General features: G+C 51.4%; 2 protein-coding genes across 2 annotated transcripts; both read left to right on the plus strand.

The window, feature by feature from the left end:
• Positions 1-930: 930 nt before the first annotated feature.
• Positions 931-23,595, plus strand: ALKBH1 (alkB homolog 1, histone H2A dioxygenase). Its single transcript, XM_032971817.2, has 7 exons — positions 931-1,036; positions 19,138-19,274; positions 20,445-20,550; positions 20,854-21,001; positions 21,198-21,285; positions 22,348-22,541; positions 22,714-23,595. Exons 2-7 carry the CDS (start codon positions 19,155-19,157, stop codon positions 23,231-23,233), a joined length of 1,176 nt encoding a protein of 391 aa, XP_032827708.1. The 5' UTR covers positions 931-1,036; positions 19,138-19,154; the 3' UTR covers positions 23,234-23,595.
• Positions 8,020-16,687, plus strand: GLRX2 (glutaredoxin 2). The gene is made up of 2 exons (XM_032971821.2): positions 8,020-8,326; positions 14,569-16,687. Exon 2 carries the CDS (start codon positions 14,587-14,589, stop codon positions 14,971-14,973), a length of 387 nt encoding a protein of 128 aa, XP_032827712.1. The 5' UTR covers positions 8,020-8,326; positions 14,569-14,586; the 3' UTR covers positions 14,974-16,687.
• Positions 23,596-24,296: the final 701 nt, after the last annotated feature.

Consider the following 24,296-nt stretch of genomic DNA (forward strand, 5'->3'; position numbering starts at 1 on the left):
ACGTCATTTATGGACGGCCCCTTATTTATATTCTTTGCGTCTTATTTGTGTTTCTCCCTTGATGATGAGACTTTGTAGGATGCACGTTGAGATTTACAAGGGGCACGGGATGACCAATAAGGTCTGAATTGGTCTGTAATAAGCTAGACACTGATAAGGATTTGACAACTAAGTTATATTTTAACGTTTTTTTTGTGTGGAATATTTGCTGGTTTATTCCAGGATGTTTCTGTTACGCGTTGTCGCTTTAAGATGTTCTGTGTTCAAATTTTGTTTGTTGCGGTTGCACCCGACTTAAGAGCCGCATGGCTCACAGGGCTATACCAAATAAATGAAACTTGAAATATAAAATTTGTATTTAAAGCTTTCGTGACTGCAGTGATTCATATTCTTGGTTCTTTCGGCAAAGTCACGTTGAAGGGAAACAATAAAATAATAAAATATATATAAAACAATAAAATTCTCAGGACGTTTCGACTGTAACGCAAACAGTCATCATCAGGTGTGAAAAACCAACGGCAAGAAACATTTGAAAGAAGAAGTAATATATTATTATTTTATTGTTTTATATATATATTATTATTTATTGTTTCCCTTCTACGTGACTTTACCGAAAGAACCAAGAATATGAATCACTGCAGTCACGAAAGCTTTAAATACAAATTAAACCGCCACTTCTTTCAAATGATTCTTGCCGTTGGTTTTCACACCTGATGATGACTGCTTGTGTTGCAGTCGAAACGTCGTGAGAATTTTATTGTTTTATATATATTATTATTTTATTGTTTCCCTTCTACGTGGTGACTTTACACGAAAGAACCAAGAATATATAAGTTATATTATTCAACGATAGATTATTATTTTTATTGTCGTCGAGTCGTCCAATGGGCATGCGCGGTTGCGAGCGGCCCCGGAACGCGTTTGTAAAAGTGCGCGCGGGTGACCGCTCCGCGCTTGCCGTAGTCGAGGCCCTCTGGGGATGACGTTGCCGAGCGAGTTTGCGCGCGGAGTCCATCGCCTCCTCCTCGTCCTCGCGGTGAGTCAACCTCGACACCTCCACCGCCTCGACTCCACCTTCCTACCTCCACCTTCCTACCTCCACCTTCTCTCGTCCCGCCGTTCTCACCTTGACTGTCACGGCTCGACCTTCTCTCCTCGACTTTCACCCCGACGCGGCCTTCACCTTTTCGACTCCGCCTTCATAGCTCGCCGTTCTCACCGCGACTTTCACACCTTGTCGATCTCCTCACCTCGACCTTCGCATCTCGACCCTCCCCCACCACCACCACCACCCCACACCACCACCACCATCCCCCCCCACCACCACCATCCCACACCACCACCACCATCCCGACCCTGCGTGCGAGACGCCTCGTTGCCGGCTGGTGGCCGCGTCTCGGCGTGGACGCCACGTGGGGCCCCGCGGGCACCTCGCGGTAGTTGGCACCTCTGCGTGTATGTACTGTATGTGGTATGTACTGTATTTAACTTCTTTGGCACCGTACGATCCCCATGCGCGTATGCCGGGATAGCTGCCTCTGTCGGTAAAGCGCCAACTGGCCGTGCTGCGAGTTTGGCAGCGGGAGTTGGTGGTTTGAGTCGAGGTCTGGTACCGGTACTGCTGTGCCGAGAGCTTCATTACAGGATCCTGCACAGTGTTGATGACAGACCTCGAGCGGACTGAACCGTGTCCGTGTGTGGCCTACAGTGAGTGGGAGAGCTTGCGGCCTTAACACTCACCCGCTCTTTAATTCGCCTGGTCGGTTGTGTGTATGTTGAACTTTTTCGCGCCGTACGTAACCAACCGTGGTAGTCGGAGGTGCGGTGGAAGGACGGCAAACTAAACACAAAGCGCAGTGCTAAATAAATGAGTTTTCAATCTCGATGTAAAAGTGCATAGCTACGGTGGCTTGCGAAAATCGGAAGGAAGAACGTTCCAGACGGCCGCAGAAGCGAATCCTAAAACGCGCGATGCCGTGACCGTCTTGGCCAGCCAAATAAACCACCACCACCAATTAGTATTGGCACCTGTCTGGAAAGTGCCATCTGTGTTTGGGTGGCAGGAATTTGTTTGTGCCCTACTCAGATCAGGTACCGCGTGTCGTGTTGCGCTTCGTTATAAAAAGACTGGACTGTACTGTAATCATAGACGCGAGGTGTTGTGCGGACAATGTCCGGGTTTGGTCTCCAGCAAAGAAAGCAACCACCCCTGTCACTCGTTCTCATTTGCCTTGTCAGTAACCCGCTCACTCTGTCGGGTAGCCACCGGTCGGGGAATTGGCATCCGCGTTCGGGTGGCGGCAGGAATTAATTTGCATCGAGATCCGGCACCGGGGTTTTCCCCCTGTTGAACTTGATCATAGCTTTAACTGCGCAGGGTTCATGGATAGACCCATTGCGCACTGAGCCGATATGCCTGGGATTTTTGTCTCCCAGCGGCAAAAAAAAAGTTTGCGACGCGAGCTACGGACACGAGATCGCCGACTCCTTCCCGTGAGAGACGCCTCCGTGCGTGCGCGAGGCCATCTCTGCTGCCCCTAGCGCTGGATTAGAGGAAGCGCTTCAGGAACATCTCGCGAGATTTTGATTTAAAGCTTTCGTGACTGCAGTAATTCATATTCTTAGTTCTTTCGGTAAAGTCACGTTGAAGGGAAACAATAAAATAATAAAATATATATAACAATAAAAATTCTCACGACGTTTCGACCATAACACAAACGGTCGTCATCAGGTGTGTCGGTTTGCATACATTTATTTATTTTTAAACGTATTTATTTATAAAAAAAAACGTTAGCGCCACGCGCAGCGATTTGGCAGTTTATTTAGAAGGACTAGTCCATCTATGTTCTGAAAAGAAGAGGGGGGAGACGAAAAATTTAATGTATGCTGTCTGAAAGCCACTGTAAGCGTGAACAATCAATTAAGACCTGAAATGGTTTATCAAATCTTTCCAATGATTGCTAAGCCAGAATCCATCTTCTCGGTTGAAATTGTGCTTGTATATGTGGATAGCCTCATGAACGAATCTCTCATGGTAGCCAGATGGCTTACAAAGAACCTCTGTCTTGGAAAAGTCAATGTCATGTGAGCCTACTGAATTATAACAATGATCTGCCACGGCCGAGGTGTTGGTCCTACCGTGTTTAAGGTCTGCTTTGTGTTCACGAATGCGGTCCGAGACATGGCGTTTGGTTTCTCCAATGTAACTACTACCACAGAGGCAACTTAGTTTGTAGACACCAGGGTATTGTATGTCCGGAATCACATCTTTTACAGACGGAACCAGATCACGGATTTTATGTAAAGTTAGACGTTAACAAAGTCGTAATTAATCGCAGTAACAGTTCTATTTCCGATGGTCTGAAATCCGTTTTAGCTAAAGGTCTAAACTTTGCAGTCACACCTAAACACATACCAGTTAATGATATAATTGCCCAAGTAGACGTTGCTCTCAGGGGCCTGGGTCACATTGCTGCAGACGTAGCAAGATCTGAAATCACTGCAACCCTCAAAAACGCTAAGATGCCAGCTAGCAACCTCAGCAAAGATGAGCGTTTTGAATTATATAAATTAAAAAAGAGGGATGATATTGTAGTCCTCTCAGCTGACAAGGGCAATGCTACTGTCATCATGGATAAAATAGAATACAACAACAAAATTAAAGAATTACTCGACGATGGTAGTTATACAAAAATAAAAAGATCCCACCAACAGCCTCGTCACACAAACCAACAAAATAAGTTCTGATTCAACCGCATTAATTGATCAATCTAAACAGTTTTCGTTGAAACCTTCTGCTGCCAGGCCGGCCAAGATTATACGGCTTACCAAAAATACATAAAGTAGATACACCCCTTCGTCCCATCGTCTCTACTATCAACTCCCCCACCTACAAACTGGCTCGTTTTTTGTCTGAAATCCTGCGTCCTTTCACTGGAAAAACCACCTCTGCGGTACAAAATTCTACTCACCTGGTATCGACAATCAAGGGTATTTCCCTGTCCCCAGACGACCTGCTTGTCAGTTTTGATGTAGTTTCCTTATTCACCAAGGTTCCTGTACCTGACACCATCGCAATCATTGAAGACTTGGTTCATCAAGGACTAAACACTGAGGTACCCCCCCTGGTGAGACACTGTTTAACCAATACATACTTCACTTGGAATGGAACTTTCTACAAACAAACTGAGGGCACCCCAATGGGCTCCCCCCTATCTCCGGTTATAGCTAACATTTTCATGGAGAAATTTGAGACTGACGCCATCCAGACTGCCACTTTGCGCCCAACCTTATGGAAGAGGTACGTGGATGACACTTTTGTCATCTGGCCACATGGCCGGCCTGCTCTAGACCAATTCTTCGACCACATCAATTCCATACACCCAGCCATCAGATTTACCATGGAAGTCGAAAAAGATGGCAAGCTACCTTTTTTGGATGTCCTAATTAAAAAGAGACCTGATGGTTCAATGTGCCACACTGTCTACAGGTAAGCTACCCATACGGATGCTTATCTGAAACCGGATTCCCACCACCATCCATCACAGAAGAATTCTCTCATCAAGACTCTGTATCATAGAGCCCAATGCATATCCGACCAGGAACACATAGGCAGTGAACTCAAGCACGTACACCAAGCTCTTAAGGCTAATGGTTACTCCGACTATACAATCTGCAAAGCTATCACTCAAATCATGAAGAAAGACCCTCTTGAGGAGCCTTTCAAAACAATCACTTTACCCTACATTGCGGGGATCACAAAAAAGATCTCCAAAATCTTGAATAAACACAAGATCCAGGTCCGTTTCAACACATTACATAAAATCCGTGATCTGGTTCCGTCTGTAAAAGATGTGATTCCGGACATACAATACCCTGGTGTCTACAAACTAAGTTGCCTCTGTGGTAGTAGTTACATTGGAGAAACCAAACGCCATGTCTCGGGCCGCATTCGTGAACACAAAGCAGACCTTAAACACGGTAGGACCAACACCTCGGCCATGGCAGATCATTGTTATAATTCAGTAGGCTCACATGACATTGACTTTTCCAAGACAGAGGTTCTTTGTAAGCCATCTGGCTACCATGAGAGATTCGTTCATGAGGCTATCCACATATACAAGCACAATTTCAACCGAGAAGATGGATTCTGGCTTAGCAATCATTGGAAAGACTTGATAAACCATTTCAGGTCTTAATTGATTGTTCACGCTTACAGTGGCTTTCAGACAGCATACATTAAATTTTTCGTCTCCCCCCTCCTCTTTTCAGAACATAGATGGACTAGTCCTTCTAAATAAATTGCCAAATCGCTGCGCGTGGCGCTAACGTTTTTTTATAAATAAATAAATACACCGTTTACAAATAAATAAATGTATGCAAACCGACACACCTGATGACGACCGTTTGTGTTATGGTCGAAACGTCGTGAGAATTTTTATTGTTTTATATATATTTTATTGTTTCCCTTCAACGTGACTTTACCGAAAGAACTAAGAATATCTCGCGAGATGTTAACTCCCTCGCCTGGTCTACAGGAGGTCGTGGGTTCGATCCCGACCCTGACGCCGGCTGCTGCTGCTGCTGTATATTTTGAGTTTGCGTGTCTCTCTCCCCGTTGTCGTGTGGATTTTTCTCCGGGTCCTCCGGTTTTTTCCTCCGCATTTAGAACAGCATCACGCGTGTTTTAGAGTATTTAGCTGCTATACATTTCCACATGACGATAAGCCACTTCGTTGAGTTATAATTTGTGATTGCCAGGTCGCTTCTTAAAAAAGAGCTACATAGCTCAGTGGGCCTTACCTGGTAAAAATGTAAAAAAATGTTTAGTTGATAATTTTTTTTAAAATCTAAAGTCACAGTGAGGGTAAGCGCTTAGTGATGGAAACACACTCGAAAGCAGCGTCACCTAACCTGTGGGACGCACGGAGTGCAAAAGCCTTCAGGCGTGGCTGCGGCATGGAAACTGTGCAGGGAAATATTAAAATATGCTCGAGATAACGTTAGCTCCACGGTGCGACGACAAAACACGACGTGAAATAACCTTGCTAACGCCGTGTTGACTGGTGCCATCGACATAATGAATACCTCCGTATTGACAGTGGCAGTCGGAAACGTAGTTGTGTTTTTGGGGCTGTGGGGGGAGGGGGGGGTACTAGTGGCCTTGATTGGGGGGCCACCAGACCACACGACTTGGGAGCCAGCGACGTCACGGCCAGGCGGTAGGGGCCTGGTTGTGTTGTAAACGCCGCTGCAGCCACGTGACCAGGGCGACATGAGGAATCAGCGCCCCCACTCTGATTTTAAATTGTTGTTGTTGTTTACCACTGCTCATTAACTCGGCATCAAAGGGGGTGCAGGTGACAGCCGAGTTGGCACAACCTGGGAGTGTGGCTACGAGAGAAGAGTCCTGAGTGGTAGAGCTGTGTGTGCTGTTACAAAACAAAAAAAACACTTGCTTTAAACATAAATATATATCAAATAGGCAACGTTTTGGGCAATGGGCCTTCTTCACAGCACATAGAGAGGTCAGAGAGGGAGCGCAGTGGCACTACCACCTCACTTGCCTCACCATGCGCTGTGAAGAAGGGGCATTGCTCTGCACTGTAGCCTACTATATAATAGGCTGCCCCTTCTTCACAGCGCATTTTATTTTTATTATGTTTTATTTTTTGTTATCTTATTATTTCCCTTCTACGTGACTTTACCGAAAGAACCAAGAAGATATTATATAGTATGTAAATAGAGTACATATTTATATAAATATATAATATATTAAATGCACAAGTCCCAGCGGCCCTTTGGTCATCCCTCATGTATTCCGCATCGTGAGTCACACAGTTCCCTATACGCCTGTGAAATGCAGCAGGGCGCTCACGAATGGCCGCGATTGGGCCATTCGTCTACAACACAAGTCCCATGCGAACGTGTTCAGCCACTGCGGGCGAACTATTGTGGTGGTCGGGAGTCGATGGTGGTCGGAATTCAGAAGTGCTTGGTCTGCTGCAAGAGCGGTCTCTGCCCTGAGCTTTGGTAGAGGCACGGCCTCCTACACACGGCGGCAGATGAGAATTCTCCCGTGTCGTGTCCGCGTCTCATGGCTGGGAACAGAAAAACAAATCCAAAACTGATGTACAGTTTTTTGAGAAGCACTTGATGGTAATCGCACGTGGAGGGAGTCTGCACGCCTCTGGTGTATCGCTTCTCTTCCCCGCGTGTCTCCGCGGGACTCGAACGTCGTCTCCTGCGGCGGAGCGCGAGCGCACGGAGCCCCCGTGCGAGGTGCCACCAGGGCCACGGAATTGGGGAGCGCATGACGTCGACCAACGTGAACACGGCAGACTTCGGCTCTTGCCGGGTCGAGGAGTAGAGGGAACCCCCTGCCGGTGTTTATCGTTCCCTGTAGCGTTGCTCTCACTCTCGGCATCTGGCCGTGGCAACGGCCACAGTGGTGCCACAGATGAACTCGGCCAAAAGATTGTCTGTGGCGACCTGCGAGCGCGACCCCTCTTACCCACAGATTTGCGCGTCTGTGACCGTGCCTTTGCCCCGTACGAGATGACCCTTTGCTCCATCCGCCTCCGCGCAGTCCCTCAATGCGGGCACGCGTACAGCCGGTCAAAACGATCGCTGCACGAAGGTTCCGTACGCGGGCAACTTGAGTTTGTAGACCCTTGGAAGATGGCTGCAAATTTCAACCCCGAATTGTTTCTTCCCGGTCAACAGACGCCTTGACTCCTTCTGACGCGCCCGCACCCAAGATGGCCGAGCCCGAGGGGACGTTTCACGACGAGGTGGAGATCGAGGACTTTGAGTTCGACGAGGAGACGGACACCTACTACTACCCGTGCCCATGCGGCGACCGCTTTGCCATCAGCAAGGAGGACCTGGAGAACGGAGAGGACGTCGCCACGTGCCCCAGCTGCTCCCTGCTCGTGCGAGTCGTTTACGACAAGGACCTGTTCATGAAGGGCGAGGTGGTGACGGCGCCGGCGCCGGCCGCAAAGTCGTTGCACACGGCGTGACGGAGGAATCCGCGGAATTATGGCCGGCAGACTCCCCCGGGGTGTGGCGAGCGAGGACGCGGGACCGGCCCGGCACGCCCTGCGGGTCCATATGAAGCATCATAGAAGGGAGCACGCTCGCTCGCGTCAGGATTCTTACGCCGCTTGGGGGTCGGGGGGGGGGTGGAGGCGGGGAGGGACTTGCCTGCTACTGCTGCTGCTGCTGCTCGCGATACACAGAGGTCACGCGTCGTCTCCTCTTGCTGCTTCTGGCATCGCCGAGCCTCGGACCGCTGCACGTGCACAAACCTGGAAGAGTCGAGGTGCAACGCACAAATGCTCGCAAGCGGTTTTTATTTATGCTCGTTGATTTCAGCTCACGCGGATCATTGTTGTGGAAAGTGTCCGCCTGCGTAAAGTCGATTTAACTCGGCGGTTTACATGGGACGTGCTGTAATACAGATATGACGGGATGATGATGATATTAATTGGCGCAGGTGCCATTGCCCAGCGCCCCACGCACACGCCAACTCCACTCCTGCCCAATGAGGTTGGCTCGCAGAGTTTTAGGGTCCGGTTGTGTCAGCGCATCTCTCCGTAGAGACTTGCTGTAGCATCTGAAAGTAACCGTTAAAACACAACACGACTTCGAGCATTTGCGTCGGACCGCGTCTGCCGTTTTATAAATTCTAATTTCTCGACCTGTGCGTATATATAACTGTTAAGTGTCCCCGTTCAACGTATCCGTGTCACATTTGTCCATTTGCAGCGTCTTTATTTGTATTACTGTAGGAAGTCGGCGGGTTCTCTGCTTGCAATTGAATGTGGGCAGTGGCCACTGATTGAGGATTCTGCAGCTTTTGGCATTTTTGGAGATCGGCAGCTTCCTGAAGTTGGCGAGCACCTCTGCACTTTCCTATAATCACAGCTACGCGTAGCATCGGTACGCAATGCTATTCACAGGCACGGCGGGTCTACCGATCATGATCGGAGCAAGAAATCTCTGCCCAAACATTACTGTGTTCATATTGTGGACAGGAATTCAAGTCATGACAAGGGACCCATAGAGCCAAGTGTAGATGAGGAGTAAGTGTAGGTAGCGGTTTATCCATCGGCACAGCACTGCATTGAAATATCAGATCATGTAAAAAGTGTACACTTACGCAATTGACAAGGGGGCGTTTCGGCTGTGTGATCGAGAAGAGACTATATCGAGAGCAGGGACTGACGGATGAGTAATTACATTTTCAATGGCACGTGCAAGAAATTTTGAGTGAAGAGATGCATTTCCCCATGAGTGTGCCTCTCTATATGACCGGAGCTGCCACTGGCTAGGTCAGGCCAGCCCCACACTCCAGCACCAACGCAGTCTTGCGTTCGTCACAACTTACTGCCGATCTGCAATGACGTAATGTGTATACACTCATTAGTTAGCCGATAACACCTGAATATATAGCCAGGGGTACGTGATGAGGTGATTTATAAATGTGTGAAATTATGTCATTCATGAGAGTCATTGGTGAATAATCATATATGAATCTGCCAATAAAATAACGCTTATAAATTTTAAATCCCTATGGTAACCTCGAACAATAAAAACGACCTTTATAAACCCATTGATCGTACACAATGTGGTTTCCAAGAGTAACCAGTGAGCGTGAACAAATGACGTCGCGCATCCAGGGGGTGTCTGTTGAATTTGTTTTTATTCGTTTGCAGTTCCTAGCTAGTTAGGATACCTCACCCAATGGACAATTGGTGAAAATATTGCTGTTGATTATTCATAAATGTATTTCTCAGAACCGTGTTGGGTCAGGCGAGGGGGTTACTTGTTTGAAAATAAATTCAACAAGGGGGTAAAGTAGCTCGACAAGGTTGAGAACCACCACCGCGTTAGAGGACCACAGAGCTTGGACAGTTGTCGGCGCCGACTCACAGCGTGGCTGCCAATCACCGCCTGACTGTGGTTCCTCGTCGCGCCCCCCCCCTAATCGTTCTCTCTCCACGAGAGCGGCGCGCGAATACCGTGCAAGTTCAAATTATTATTATTAAACGTGCATTTAATTGGGAGCATTGTGGTGAGTTTGTGCGGGCGTGCGCACTGGAAGTTCGAGAGCCCTTTGCTTGGGGAAGTGCCTGAGAGGAGTGATCCAAAGGCTGGGCCTAGCGCAGGGTTTGGCAGCCTGCGGCTCTAGAGGTGAGAGCGGCTCCTCAAGGACTGCCTCGTGACGTCATTTATTAAGGACCACCGTCTCGCGTATTCACCGCGTGTGCAACTCTTAAATTATTTAGGGTTGTTTTTTTTAAACGCATTTGAAAACAATGTCCCTTGTTGTTTTGGTTGCCAACCCCTGGTCTAGACGGGTCATTCTCACTTCACAGAGCTGCCTCAGGGTTTGTTTACTTGACATGAACTCTACACGTAGCTTTAAATCTTTTCATTCCACAAGCTGGTCGTGGTGGTTTGCAATGTTTCATTTTCTTTTGTCATTGCAAAAGTTTCAATATTGATCAATGAGGCGCTCCGTTACGTGCAGGCGAAGTAGTACTCGGACTGTGGGCGTTGTTTCACATTTTCAACTTGACAACAATTAAGTCCGTGTTAAAAACGCAGCTCGAGCAATGCCTGTGTCTCGGTTCGAGAAAGTCCGGTTGTAATTGAATAAAATAGTGCTTCTGCAGGTAGCTGAGTGGGCCTTGTTTCATGTGTGTGGGACGGTTGAGAGCGTGTAAGGGAAAGGGCACGGTTTAGAGTTCCAGTCGGCAGAATGTCAATAACTTGCGACTGTGCGAACCACCAATTATTACCACCGCACGGACTTCCCACGCATGTCCGTGTGGAACTGGCACCGCACACCGCGGGAGATTGGAAAAGTTTTGCGGAGCTGCAGAATGCGATGGCATTCCAGACTGCCCCAACAGTCTGGAACGCCATCCCTCTGCACATTCGCAGCATCACCTCCATCGTCTCCTTCAAGAGACACTTAAAAATTCACCTCCACAACCTCGCTTTTGAATGACCCTGAGCTTGACTCCACGCCTCCTGAGTTGCGGCCGTTCCGTCCGCAAATTTGCGCGCGTTACAAACTGCTTTATTATTTTCATTATGAGACCTCCTTTGCCAGTAACAAGATATAGAAATAGGTTTTACCCTTTTAACTGGCACAAAAACTGACACCTTTATTCAAGGCATCATGTTTGCAATAACCACAACACAAGCAGTCAAAATGCAAACAAAAGAGACAACTCTGTCTCTTTTGTTTGCATTTTGACTGCTTGTGGTTATTGCAAACATGATGCCTTGAATAAAGGTGTCAGTTTTTGTGCCAGTTAAAAGGGTAAAACCTATTTCTATGCATTATTATTAGTGTGCAGGCCTCATGCGGAGCTGCAGAAGCGAGAGCTGTAGGGAAATGCTCTGGTGAGTTTTTTTTTAATTAGCATTTTTTTGTTTTGCATATGTAGAGGTGTTAACTACGCGCTGTTGTGTAACCTTCGTTGCCACCAGGGCAGTGCAGCATTACCCCTGGGTACAACGGTTGGGGTCAGTCGAGGTGAAACGGATCGTGGCCAGGGTTTGGTGCGAACCAATCAGACGGTTCCACGTGGGAATGTATGATTGGTTCTACCTGGCCACGAAGGGGTATAAGACGGGTGACCCAACGGACCTCGAAGAGTTCTCTCCCTGCACGAAGACAAGACTGGGCTGAAGCCTAGCTAGGACCCTGGACCAGCCTTTCAGCCCTTCTAAGGGCTAAGGCTCTGCATACCCAGTGGTCAGGACCCACCGGGCCAGCGGTGGGTCAGATAGCCTCCCCTAGGTCCTAGCCGGAGGACTAGGATAGCGGTAGACGTGTGAGTCCCGCCAAGTCCGGAGGTTGTACCTCCTTAGGTATCAAGGAGGTTAGCGGTAGACGTGTGAGTCCCGCCAGGTACGGAGGCTGTACCTCCCTAGGGTATCGGGTGAGGGGACCGAATATCCCCCTGTGTGTGTTAAGCGTTGCATAAGGAAATAATACAATAAACAGAGTGTGCCTCCTAAAGAAGTCTGCTCGTCCTTACAACACTACACATAAGCACTGACTAACTCGTGCTTATGTGATTTGTTTGAAAGAAAATAATTTAGCATGTTTTAGATTTGACCATCAAGTCGAAAATATGCAAAAATAAGCCTTTTGCGCAGACCCATTGACAGATTTCCACCATTTGAGTGTAAACAACCTATTTCCCTCTTAATCCGCAAATCTGTCGCGGATTAACGGAACCACACGGCTCTTTCCTCCTGTAACCCGCGGCACACCGCTTGTAGGTTTGGCCGCCGTGGTTGTGCGCCACAGACCACAAACTCCGCAACGTGGTCCCGCCATACCAACGTACATTATTGTCTGTGCCGTACTTCGATCCGTTGTGCGCTGCCTGTGAGCGGGCACGTGGGGACGGTTCAGACTGTGGTGGGCCAGGGAGCCGACTCATCACCTTCATTAGAGAGAGCAAACTCATCCCTGCGGTGTTGTCCACGGGCTCCCATGCAGGTGAAAACCAGCCACGTGGCTCGGCGGTAAGAGTGAAGGGCTCGCAGTCGGGTTGGGGTGGGGGGTTGACTCGTCCCCATTATCCCCGCCGGGTCGCTAAAACGAACACCACTTTGTGTCGGGGCAGCGCACGCCGTCGGCTTCCTCTGTCCAGAGTGCCCTGCAGGCACCGTCTGTGGCATGGCTCACGGCGTCGCGTTACCTGACGTGTGGCATGTCCGCGTGGGATGTCCGCGAGGGATGTCCCGCGTGGGATGTCCCTGTGGGATGTCCGCGTGGGATGCCCCGCGTGGGATGCCCCGCGTGGGATGCCCCGCGTGGGATGTCCCGCGTGGGAAGAAGATCTCACAAAACTGCCTCTGTGATCAGCGCTTGGCTCTTGTATTTGCAAAGGGGCCACTGCACTTTCCCAAGCAGCCTGCTGTTGGAATAGCAATAACGTCAACTCGTAATGCGGAAGCCGCCCATTATCTGCTCGCTGTCGTAGAGAGAGAACGACTCGTGAGGCACGAGGAGGAATCACGGAAGGGCGGGAAGGCAGTCGATCAGCCGGAGGTGCCAGCGCTATCGACATTTGCCCAAGCTCTGCGGTCCTCTAAAGATGTATTCGGCCACTTAATGAAAGTTTACATGTTTGAGAAAACCCGAACGCCCAGAGTAAACCAACGCGCGCGAGCAGAACACGCTAACCCATGCAAGTGGAACAGGCGGAGGCCACGTTTTGCCGTACCGCCACCTCCTGGCGAGCCCAGGGTACGACACCTCCTCGATGCCCACGGTAAGGGAGTTGCTCAACATCAGTGTACGGTGATCCACCAACCCAGCTCGCTGCTGCCTCCTGGATTACAGTCAGCCCCGTGCACCGCCACCACCGCCACCCGGCTGATTGTTCATCACGTGGCAGTTCAACTGGTATTTGTTGATCCTCAAGTTCCAGAATTGAGTTAATTTGATTAATTGATGACCAGCCTGAGGCCATGAACTCGCGTGCCCCTAAGGGCCTGGTGGTTCTCCCGGTTGAGCACGGGATCCGTGGGGTGCCATCTCGGCGCCCTGACCTAGAGGCCACAGTGGCTAGGAGATGTTAACTAACTCGCCAGGTATGCAGGAGGTCGTGGGTTTGATTCCGACCCTGACGCCTGCTGCTGTATATTTGCTGTTTGCTTGTCTCTCCCCATGGTCGCGTGGATTTTTCTCCAGGTCGTCCGGTTTTTCTCTTTACATTTAGAATCAACATGTTTATAAAAATTTGGCTGCTATAAATTTCCACACGATAAGCCACTTCATTGGGCTATCATAATGTGGTCAAGTTGCTTCTGAAAAAATAGTTGCATAGCTCAGTTGGCCTTGCCTTTCTCTGTGCGTACAGTGTGGGAAAATTAACATTTTTGAAAAAATTTGGGATGCGTTTTGTTTATTCCCCAAAGAAAATAAAGGGAAGGACCATGCCCTACAGTCAGCTACAAGGGAGTTGCGAAAAATTTTAAATGGTAAAATATCGTACAGGCCACGTGACGTGGCAAAGCCAGGAAGTGGTGGTGGTGGTGGTGTGCACTTTGGTCTGCAATCCAGCACTGTGGAGGAAACGAGGATTGTTTGATAACACAAAAACCTGAAGCGCCCTTCCCGTGCGCATCGAGTTTCCATACCCTGGCTCTGCAAGGAGAAGGCGGTACAGCAAATGTCCATCCAGTGTTGTCCCCCGTGTCTGCATGGGGTTTTCCCCGGGTGCTTCGGTTACCTTCTGAAAACATCTTAACATACAGAGGACCAACAGAGCTTGGGCAGTTGTTAGCGATGGCTCCCCACCAGGCCGCCGCCGTTCCCGCTCGTGTCCGTGGTCCCTGTGCTGCCACCTCTTCGGGCTTCCTCCCTCTCGGAGAGCGAACGCCGGGCGGCGGCGCGGCGTCGCCGCGGCTGTCGTGACGCTGCGAGTTAACGTGTGACCCAAGCGCCCGGGCGCGCTTGTGGAAGTTGGCCGCGTCCGCTCTAAAAGGCCGGACGGCGTTGTCGTGCCGCCCGTTTGCGCTCAGCGGTCCCGGGCGGCGAGGATGGGGAACGCGCTGTGGACGCGGCCGCCCGACACGGCGGAGGGCGAGTACGTGCGGGACACGGTGGCCTCCAACTGCGTCGTCATCTTCTCCAAGACCGCGTGCCCCTACTGCACCATGGCCAAGCGGGCGTTCGACGAGATCGGCGCGCGCTACCTCGCCGTGGAGCTGGACCGGCGCGCCGACGGCCGTGCCCTGCAGCAGGCGCTGGCGCTGGCCACGGGCGCTCGCACCGTGCCGCAAGTCTTCGTCAACGGGCGCTGCATCGGGGGCGGCACGGAGACGCAGCGCCTGAGCCAGCAGGGCCGGCTCGCCGCGCTCGTCGCCAAGTGCCGGCTCCCCGACGCCGGCACCGCCAACGCCGAGGCGGCCGGGGCGGAGCGCTAGCGTCCGCGACTGGCGGAGAGCCAGCGTCTGGTTTCCAGCGTCCGCGAGGGGCGGCCGCAGCGTGATCCTGGCGTTCCTGGAATCACAACCCCCCCCACCCACCCACCCACCCCCCCCCCCGCAGCTTCTTAACAGCCAGACATTGTCCGTCCTCAACTGTTATTATTATTTTTGTCCTGCCAATTGTTATCCCGATTGCGCTGTTGGCGTGGCGTCGACCACGGGACGAAGCGTCCACTGGGATCACTCGCAGAGCGGTGGCGACCCGACGGGGTCGCCTTGCAGAACGGCCCGCGGGAAGCGGATGCCGCGGAGCTACCGCCGAGACGCCTTCGCGCGGTAGAGGGCAGCGCTCGCTCCGTACGAGCCGCGTTAAGTGGCGTTCGCCCGTCGTAGGCTAACAGTTGATCTACACTGGGACAGGTTCGTCTTTTGTTTATGCGCATTGTGCATTGTACGCGCAACGTTTCAAGCGACACATTTATATTCATGGTCTGCTTTTGTTCACGTATGAGTAGAGACAATTCTGCATTGCGCGCCATTTAGATTCGATTGAGAGATCTGATTTGTGGATTTACCCGAACGATAGCACTTTTTCCCGGGCGCAAATCATTACGAAGGTTCTTGGTGTAAACCTTATACACGTGCGTTCGTTATTCGAGGCTGCGTGATGCAGTAATCGGCGTTGGTTTTACCGTTCTCTGGCGTACGCGGTGAATTCTCAACTGCAAGCGGTGCGTGTTAGGCCTGTCACAGTTCCACCCACCTTGCCCCACGCAATTCAACGCATCGCCACGATTCAGAGGTCGCCCTTTCGATTCTCGAATGGAATCTCATTTAGCGCCGGCGAGATGAAGTGGCTGCGGCGGGGGGGCGGGGGGGGGGGTCACTTGAACCAAGGCAGAAACGCAAAGACAATAGCCGCCTTTCGCTCGCGTGCAATCGCGAGCCAATCCATGCCTTTTAATCGCTCCGTTGTGTTTTGCACGCCCGGGTCACGTTGGCAGCACCGTCACCAGGCTGCCGCGTCTATTTGCTGTTAGGGAAACAAAGGTGGGGTTGGGAAACAGTTGGGAACAGACCGGTGCCAACCCTCGTAACAACATGCCCGACAGCTGCCACGCATGCATTTAACAAGTTTGGTAGAGCTGGTAAATGTTGCTTAAACAGTGTAGTACACGCTGTTCACTCAAACAGGAGAAACCGATTTTTTTTTTATATCTCAGTATATATAATTCATCTCAAGCCTCCCGTAGATCACGTGACTTCTGTGTGGCTACCCCCACTCTGAACCCTTCCCCTCTCCCCGCCCCCTGTGAGAACTTGTGCTCGCTCCTCTCTTCCCTCTCATCATCTCATCCCCGACAACATGGCCCAGTCATTCCTCTTCTTCTTCCTGTACGGTGTTCCTCTGCTCCTGATTCTCCGTTCCTTGTTTTCTTATTTTCCCCATTCTTTCTCGTCTCTCTTCCCGCTCCCATCCCCCACCCCCTTGAGTCTACTCCTCTCCATACTTTGGTGTGTGCCATGGGTACAATATTTAATTTTAGCACAATTCCAATGCAGCAGTGTGTGTGTGTGCACTGTGGGCATGTATGCATGTGTAAACTAATTTCCATTCTAACCGAATGCTTGAAAATGTCGAACTGAGTGAGAGGATTGCACTGAAACATCAAAGACATAATAATATAATAAAAACAATGGCTGCTTAAAATATTGTCCATTTGAATTGAGTTTTTTTTTATATTCTCGTTAAGTCAAAGCATCGGGTAACCTCCGACGCCGCCACCTCTGGGTGTTTCCAGCGGCGAGTGACGATTGTGGCGACCTCTTGCCAGGCGTGCGTGCTGAAACGCTTCTCAGTCGTCTGCCGTGCGTTCAGAGCGCAGCAGTTCGAGTGCTGTCCAGAACCACTTCATCTGAACTCGTACGCATCTTCTTCCGGCATTTATTTGAACTTTAAACTAAACGATTGTACTATTTATTTTTTTAACGGGTAAGACCCACTGAGCTATGTAGCTCTTTTTTTAGACACGACCTGGCCACAAATGATGGCTCAACGAAGTGGCTTATCACGTGGAAATGTAGAGCAGCCAAATACTCTGAACGCACGTTTCTAAATGTGGAGAAAAAAACCAGAGGACCCGGAGAAAAATCCACAGGAGAGAGAGAGACAGGCAAACCCCAAATATACAGGTGTCGTGGTCGGAATAGAAATCCACGACCTCGTATACCAGGAGAGGGAGATAACATCTCACCACCGGGGCACACCAATCACACTGGCACGCAGGGCTGAAGCTTCTCGTCCACGCTCAGATCTTTGCAAACCCCGCCCGCCTTAGCGGGGATCGCTCGCGTACCACGGATCTGGTTCGTCTCTGCCCACCGAGGGCGACACCTCACTCCCCCGCTCGAGCCTTCGGCCGTTTTCCTGGTTCTTTCGGATAAAGTCGCGTAGAAGGTAAATAATAAAAATAAAGCAATAAAACTCTCACGACGTTTCAGCCACAACGCAAGCAGCCGTCCTCAGGTAAAGAACAGAGCTGTCTTTCCGACACAACGCAAGCAGCCGTCCTCAGGTGAAGAACAGAGCTGTCTTTCCGAAAGCTGTCTTTCCGACAGCTCTGTTCTTCACCTGAGGACGGCTGCTTGCGTTGTGGCCGAAACGTCGTGAGAATTTTATGTTTTATTTTTATTATTTTATTATTTCCCTTCTACGTGACTTTATCCGAAAGAACCAAGAATATGAATCCCTGCAGTCACGAAAGCTTTAAACCTTGGGCCGTTTGCGATTTGGTTGCCTCGGTCGCACAGCGACTACTGCAGCAATCGCACGCGCGCAGCTGATGACGGTGTCCTGAGCCACACCAGTTGGGCAACGTCAAATTGTAGGTAACGTCTAATTGTTGTTGCACATTATTGGCCAAGGCTACAAAGCTGCCAGGAGGTAAGTACGAGCACGCGCACGAAGACGCTACACCCCGTGTAGCCTGCAACAGGCTGCATCGGGCAAGTGCTGTTGGCGAGCAGCACCTCTTCCATATAGCCGATGTAGGTGCTCGCGACGAAACCATGTGACCATATCACTATTTTCCTCCCTGCACTGGCTCTCTGTAAATCACAGAATAGACTTCAAGATGCTTCTTCTCACGTTTCAATGCCTTGAATGAGTTGGCTCCTAAATAATCTCACCGATATGGCTTAAGTTGTATAGTCCACTGGCCTTTGGAATCAGTTCCCTGAATCGGTTCCCTGTTGTTCTATGGGAGAGGGAGATTTTTGCAACCAGGCTCCACGATTGTGGTGTTAAACCAAACTGTGAAAACTACTTAAACTTGATTTGGAGCTTTCGTGACTGCAGGAATTACTCTTTGGTTCTTTCGGTAAAGTCATGTGTAGAAAAGAGAAAATAATAACTTAAATAATAGCATACGACGTTTCGATTGCAACACAAGCAGTCGTCAGGTGCAAATGAACGAGAAAACAAACCTAGTAAACTTAGAAATATAATGCAATACAACACAGAGAGTCGGCTAACACAACAGTCAACACCCTACCTGGTTGCCAGGTAAGGCCTACTGAGCTATGTAGCTCTTTTTCAGAAGTGACCTGGCCACAAATGATAGCTCAGTGAAGTGGCTTATCATCATGTGGAAATGTATAGCAGACAAATACTCTAAACGCGTGATGTTGATTCTAAATGTGGAGGGGAAAACCGCAGGACCAGGAGAAAAATGCACGCGACCACGGGGAGAGGGACACGCAAACTCCAAATATACAGCAGGTGTCGTAGTGGGGATCGAACCCACGGCCTCCTGTATACCAGGCGAGGTAGTTAACAGCTTCACACCTTGGTGAAATGTTTGGAAATCTTTGAGTGTTTACATTTTTAAATCGCGTCTTAAAACTCACCGGTTTGTACGCGAGGCTTTCTCTATCACGTAGCAAGCTTCATGTCAAGCGCTTTGAGACCTCGTGCAATTTGTGCTGTGATAGAACACCACGTGTATCATTAAGAGTATTGTGTACACGCGATTCAGAATATTTCTTCACACTGGAGGAATCCGAGCTCTCAAGCTCTTGTTCGCAGGTGTCCAGGAGATTCAGCTGCATGCAACCGCCCCCCTCCGTTGCTCACGACGGCCACTGCGCGTGTCCCCGCAGTGGCGGTGCCGGCGGTGATGGTGGAGCCCGGCGAGGAGGCCATGCGGCAACTCTTCAAGTTCTACCGCCGGCGCTGCCCAGCGCCCGACCTGGGCGGCGTGCTCGACCTGCGCGAGGCTGCACGGCACCCGGACACGGTGAGGGCCCCCCCCACGCCGGACCCCGGTATTTATGGTAACACTAAAAACAACGTCGACACAGATGGGTGATGAACACACTTGCTGTTCTGTCTCCTGGCCACTCCAATGGGTGTCTGTACAGGATGTATGTATGTATGTAGGACTTCTTTTGCACCATCCGTAGCCAACCGCGCTAATCGGAGGTGTGGGGGAAGGACAACAAACTAAACATAAAGCAGTTCGAAAGAAATACGTTTTCTAGATTAAAAAATGTATAGCTCCAGTGGCTTCCTGATATCGGAGAGAAGAGCATTCCAGACGGCCACAGAAGCGCATCCGAAAGCGTGCGATCCAGTGACCGTCTTTGTTTGATGGCCAGCCAAAAGCCGCTGCTGTGAGGATGACCGGAGTTCATGCGATTATGGTTTATGGTCCTTGACGAGATCGGCTAGGTATTGTGGTTCATTCGTGGCAAGCACGTTGTACGTAATGAGTGCAACTTTATAATTTAATCGTTCAGCAACCGGAAGTCATTGCAGCTCGGCGAGCACTGGACGGACACGGTCGGATCTTGCAGGACTCGTCACGGCACGTGCCAGACAATTTTGTGAACGCTGCAGCCTGGGAATGGTTTTGCCAGACGTCCCATAGAGTAGCGAGTTGCAATAATGTCGATACCATGCGACACGCCAACGTGTTGGCTGTGTCACGACTCGACAGTGGTCGAATGTTGTCGTGGAGCCCTGATATCAAGAAGGGTCTCGCCAGGATTAAACATTTCTGGAAACCACCCCCCCTGAACCCCCAACCCCCTCCTGGACCCTGAGGAGGGAGCAGGGAGAGAGATTTTCCGTGACTCGGCCAGAAAGTCCCGGTTAAGCCCCGAGTTTCACACGGGACCGCTACCCGTCCTGGCAGGATCTGCCGCTCGTTGGTCCAGACCTCCAGGGAATCTTTCAGACGTGGATCGACGTCCCGGTCACGGTTACTGCCAGTTGTGTAATAATTCACCAATGCTGGCCAGCTGTCTCAAAATAAAGTAATAACTAAGACGATGCACTTACGTGACCCCCGCCCCCCCTACCCGTTCCGGTGCTGCGAGCCGTTCTGCCATCCCCGTAACCCCGCAGTCTCTCATGGCAACAGGAGTCTCACCGTGCGTCCGTGCGTGCCTGGATACTGCCCCAGGTTTACCGCACCCGGCTAGAGGCCTCGGCACTCGACGATGAGGCCCAGCGAGTGGGCCTGCAGCCTGCGTCGCAGTGGAGGGCCTACGGCCTCAACGGATACCCCGGTACGGGGGCCGCGGGGGGCACGGGAGGAGGGGCCACGGGGGGAGGGGAGAGAAGGGTTGGAGGGGGGTAAAGACAAACCAATTGGGATATTTTCCCAGGTGGCAACTTGATTTTGTTCGCTCTGTCGGGTGGTGGCGGGTTATCGTTGAAGAAACATCATCGTACCTGCACGGCGATCTAGCCCGCGAAGAAACCGATTACGAATGTTCATGCTGGTCATGGATCGCCTGCGTTTGGGGACTACGCAGAGAAGCACGGCATTGTTACAAACGGAGCCGGGGGCGTGACACGTGACCCCGCAGGTTTCATCTTCATCGTAAACCCCTTCCTGCCGAGCGGCCAGCGCTTCTGGGTGCGCCAGTGCCTCAAGCTGTACCCGCGGAAGCCCAACGTGTGCAACCTGGACGCTCACGATCCGCAGCGCGACGACGTGTGGGCCTCAGGCATCAGGTGAGGGAGCTCCCCACAACAACAAAAAAACGAAGATCCCCTGTGTGGCAGCTACGGCCAAACCGGCGTGACCACGGGGAGCCGGCGGGGGAGGTGGTCACATTCCCCGCGGTGTAACTCTGTGGAGGAGCTGCGATTGAGCACCACGTGGCGGAGCGATCTGTCCGTTTTGCTGCCTTGCGTTCCGTTCCCCCAGGGCCGGCAAGAGCCCGCGGGAGCCGCGGAGCCTCCTGGAGAAGCTGCGCTGGGTCACGCTGGGGTACCACTACAACTGGGATACCAAGGTGGGCCGCAGCCTCCCCACTCGCTCACTCCCACTCACTCCAGTGAGTGATCCACTCGCTCGCTCCCACTCACTCCAGTAGAGGGTGAAAGCGCGGTATTGCCGAGCCTCTAATAATGTGAGCACGGTGAGTGCCGTGGTGTGTGCAGTGTCCGCTGCTGTATGTGTGTGAACTTCTATTCCCGGCCACGGCTAAACATCGGTGGTGCTATGTCCGAAACGGATCATGGGCTCCCGCTTCACAAACCTACGCTGACCAAGTGCGATGGTTTTATGCTCCTTGACGAGATCAGCGAGGTATCGTGGTTCAATTGTGGCAAGCACTTTGTGTGTCATGAGTGCGACCTTATGACGTATTTGTTTGGCAACCCGAAGCCAATGTCGCTCGACGAGCACTGGACAGACATGAAGCGCAACTGAAAGCGTGCGATGCATGCGTGTGCGCGGTGTACGTGTGGTGTGTGTGTGTGGTGTGTGTGTGTGTGTGGTGTGTGTGTGTGGTGTGTGTGTGGGTGGTGTGTGTGTGTGTGGGTGGTGTGTGTGGTGTGTGTGTGTGTGGTGTGTGCGTGGTGTGTGTGTGTGGTGTGTGCGTGGTGTGTGTACGTGTGGTGTGTGTATGTGTGGTGTGTGTACGTGTGGTGTGTGTGTGTGGTGTGTGTGTGTACGTGTGGTGTGTGTGTGTGTGCGTGGTGTGTGTGTGGTGTGTGTGTGTGGTGTGTGTGTGTGGTGTGTGTGTGTACGTGTGGTGTGTGTGGGTGGTGTGTGCGTGGTGTGTGTGTGGTGTGTGTGTGTGGTGTGTGTGTGTACGTGTGGTGTGTGTGTGTGTGTGGTGTGTGTGTGGTGTGTGTGTGTGTGGTGTGTGTGTGTGTGGTGCGTGTGGTGTGTGTGTGTGTGTGGTGTGTGTGTGTGTGTGGTGTGTGTGTGTGTGGTGTGTGTGTGTACGTGTGGTGTGTGTGTGTGGTGTGTGTGTGTGGTGTGTGTGTGTGGTGTGTGTGTGGTGTGTGTGTATGTGTGGTGTGTGTGTGGGTGGTGTGTGTGTGCGGTGTGTGTGTGGTGTGTGCAGCGCTACTCTGCGCACCACCGCTCGAGTCTCCCCGTGGAGGTCTCCGCGCTGGCCGCGATCCTCGCCGCCGCCTGCGGCTTCCCCACGTTCTGTGCCGAGGCGGCCATCTTGAACTTCTACCGTGCCGACTCGGCCCTGGGGCCTCACGTGGACGAGTCGGAACTGGACCTCAGCCAGCCGCTCGTCTCCTTCAGGCACGCGCCTCACCCGCACGCCCATTCGTTCGCTCGCCCCCCATTCATTTACCGTCACACGCTCACTCGGACGTCCATTTACACTCACCCATTCGCTCACAGGCCCACTCACACACTCGCTCGCCTCTCACTCGTACACCGTGCTTCACCGCGGTGTTCGTGCCGCGCGTAGTTTTGGCTGCTCTGCGGTGTTCCTGCTCGGTGGGCTGCGGCGCGAAGACCCGGCGCTGCCAATCTTCATGCACAGCGGCGATGTCATGGTGATGTCGGGGGAGTCGCGGCTGCGCTACCACGCCGTGCCACGCATCCTCGACTCGGGCGGCACGCTCCCGGAGTGCCTGCGGGAGCCCTCGTGCCCACGGGAAGCCGCGGGCGGAGAGGCGGGCGGAGAGGCGGGCGGCCACGCGGAGCCGGATCCCTTGGCCCGGGGCGACCCCGGGGCGAGTGCCACGGAGCCGGACGCCGTGAGCGCCGCCGACTGGGAGGTGTGCGCGCGCTACCTGCGCGAGTCACGCGTCAACGTGACGGTGCGGCAGGTGGCCGCCCCCGGGGAAGCCGTGCCCAACACGGAGCCGCCGCCACTCCACCAGAACGCCGCTGCCATCGTCACCCAGCAGGGCGGCTACAACGACGGTGATGCTCACAACCACGATGAAGAAGGCCACCGCCATAGTAAAGAAGACACAGGATAGCCGTGCAGAATTATGGGAACGGGGGATTATGGGAATGGGGGATTATGGGAGCGGAGAACGTATCGACGCACGCGCTTGGGCATAACGGCTGAGGATGATGAGATCCGTGCCACCAGGGTTGACGTCGATGCCGCGTTGGCTCGTGCATTCAAGTTGGGAGACCAGCAGCAGCACCATAGAGAGAGAGAGAGAAACGTTCAAGCGGTAATAATTACGTTCACTGCCCAGGGATGTTTTGCCACAATACATCGGTTGTTACGCGTTACTTTTAAACGTGCGTCTATCTTTAAAGTGCCAATTCCCGTGCAGCAATCGAATGAACTGTGACATTTTAAGGAAATAAAGGATTTGTGCGATGGGTACACGGTTCCCAGGAGGGGTGTTCTCTGAAGCCCGCGCTGTTGATTCTGTCCGCCAAGTCTTTAAAACAAAAAAAGATTTTACCAGGTAAGGCCCACTGAGCTGCATAGCTCTTTTTCATAAGCAGCCTGACCACAAATAGCTTGTGGAATTTTATAGCAGCCAAATACTCTGCACGCATGTCGATTCTAAATGTTGTGGGAAAAAACCGGAGGGACCAGAGAAAAAAACCACGCAACCACAGGGAGAACATCCAAATATACAGGCATCAGGGTCAGAATCGAACCCACGACCTCCTGTACACCAGGCAAGGTAGTTAACATCGCCACCGTGGCACCCAAGTCAAACATGCCATCCTTGCAGAGGGCTCAGAACTGGTTCAAATATTCGTCGCCCGGTGTTGGTCGTGAGCGGGAATTGAAGTTTGCGTAGCTTTGCTATTCCGCTGTTTAAGGAGTGTAGGCTGCCATCATCAGCAAGGGTTGTTATCATTCATCCTGTAGACACAATGTTGTATTTGCAAGCAAAACAATGAACTTTGTCAAGGGGTGTTTTTTTTTTAATAGTATATTTATATAAAGACCTCAAAGAACAAAATAGCAATGTCTAGCCTTGTACTGTTAAGTAAAACGTTAACTTCAAAGCTAGCAATGGCAACATGATTGTAAAACAATAAGACGTCAACATTCTAGAAAAACAAAAA

This window comes from Petromyzon marinus, chromosome 47 (assembly GCF_048934315.1).
Source record: "Petromyzon marinus isolate PM22_M1 ecotype Great Lakes invasive population chromosome 47, UKy_Petmar_22M1.pri1.0, whole genome shotgun sequence".
Lineage (NCBI taxonomy): Eukaryota > Metazoa > Chordata > Hyperoartia > Petromyzontiformes > Petromyzontidae > Petromyzon > Petromyzon marinus.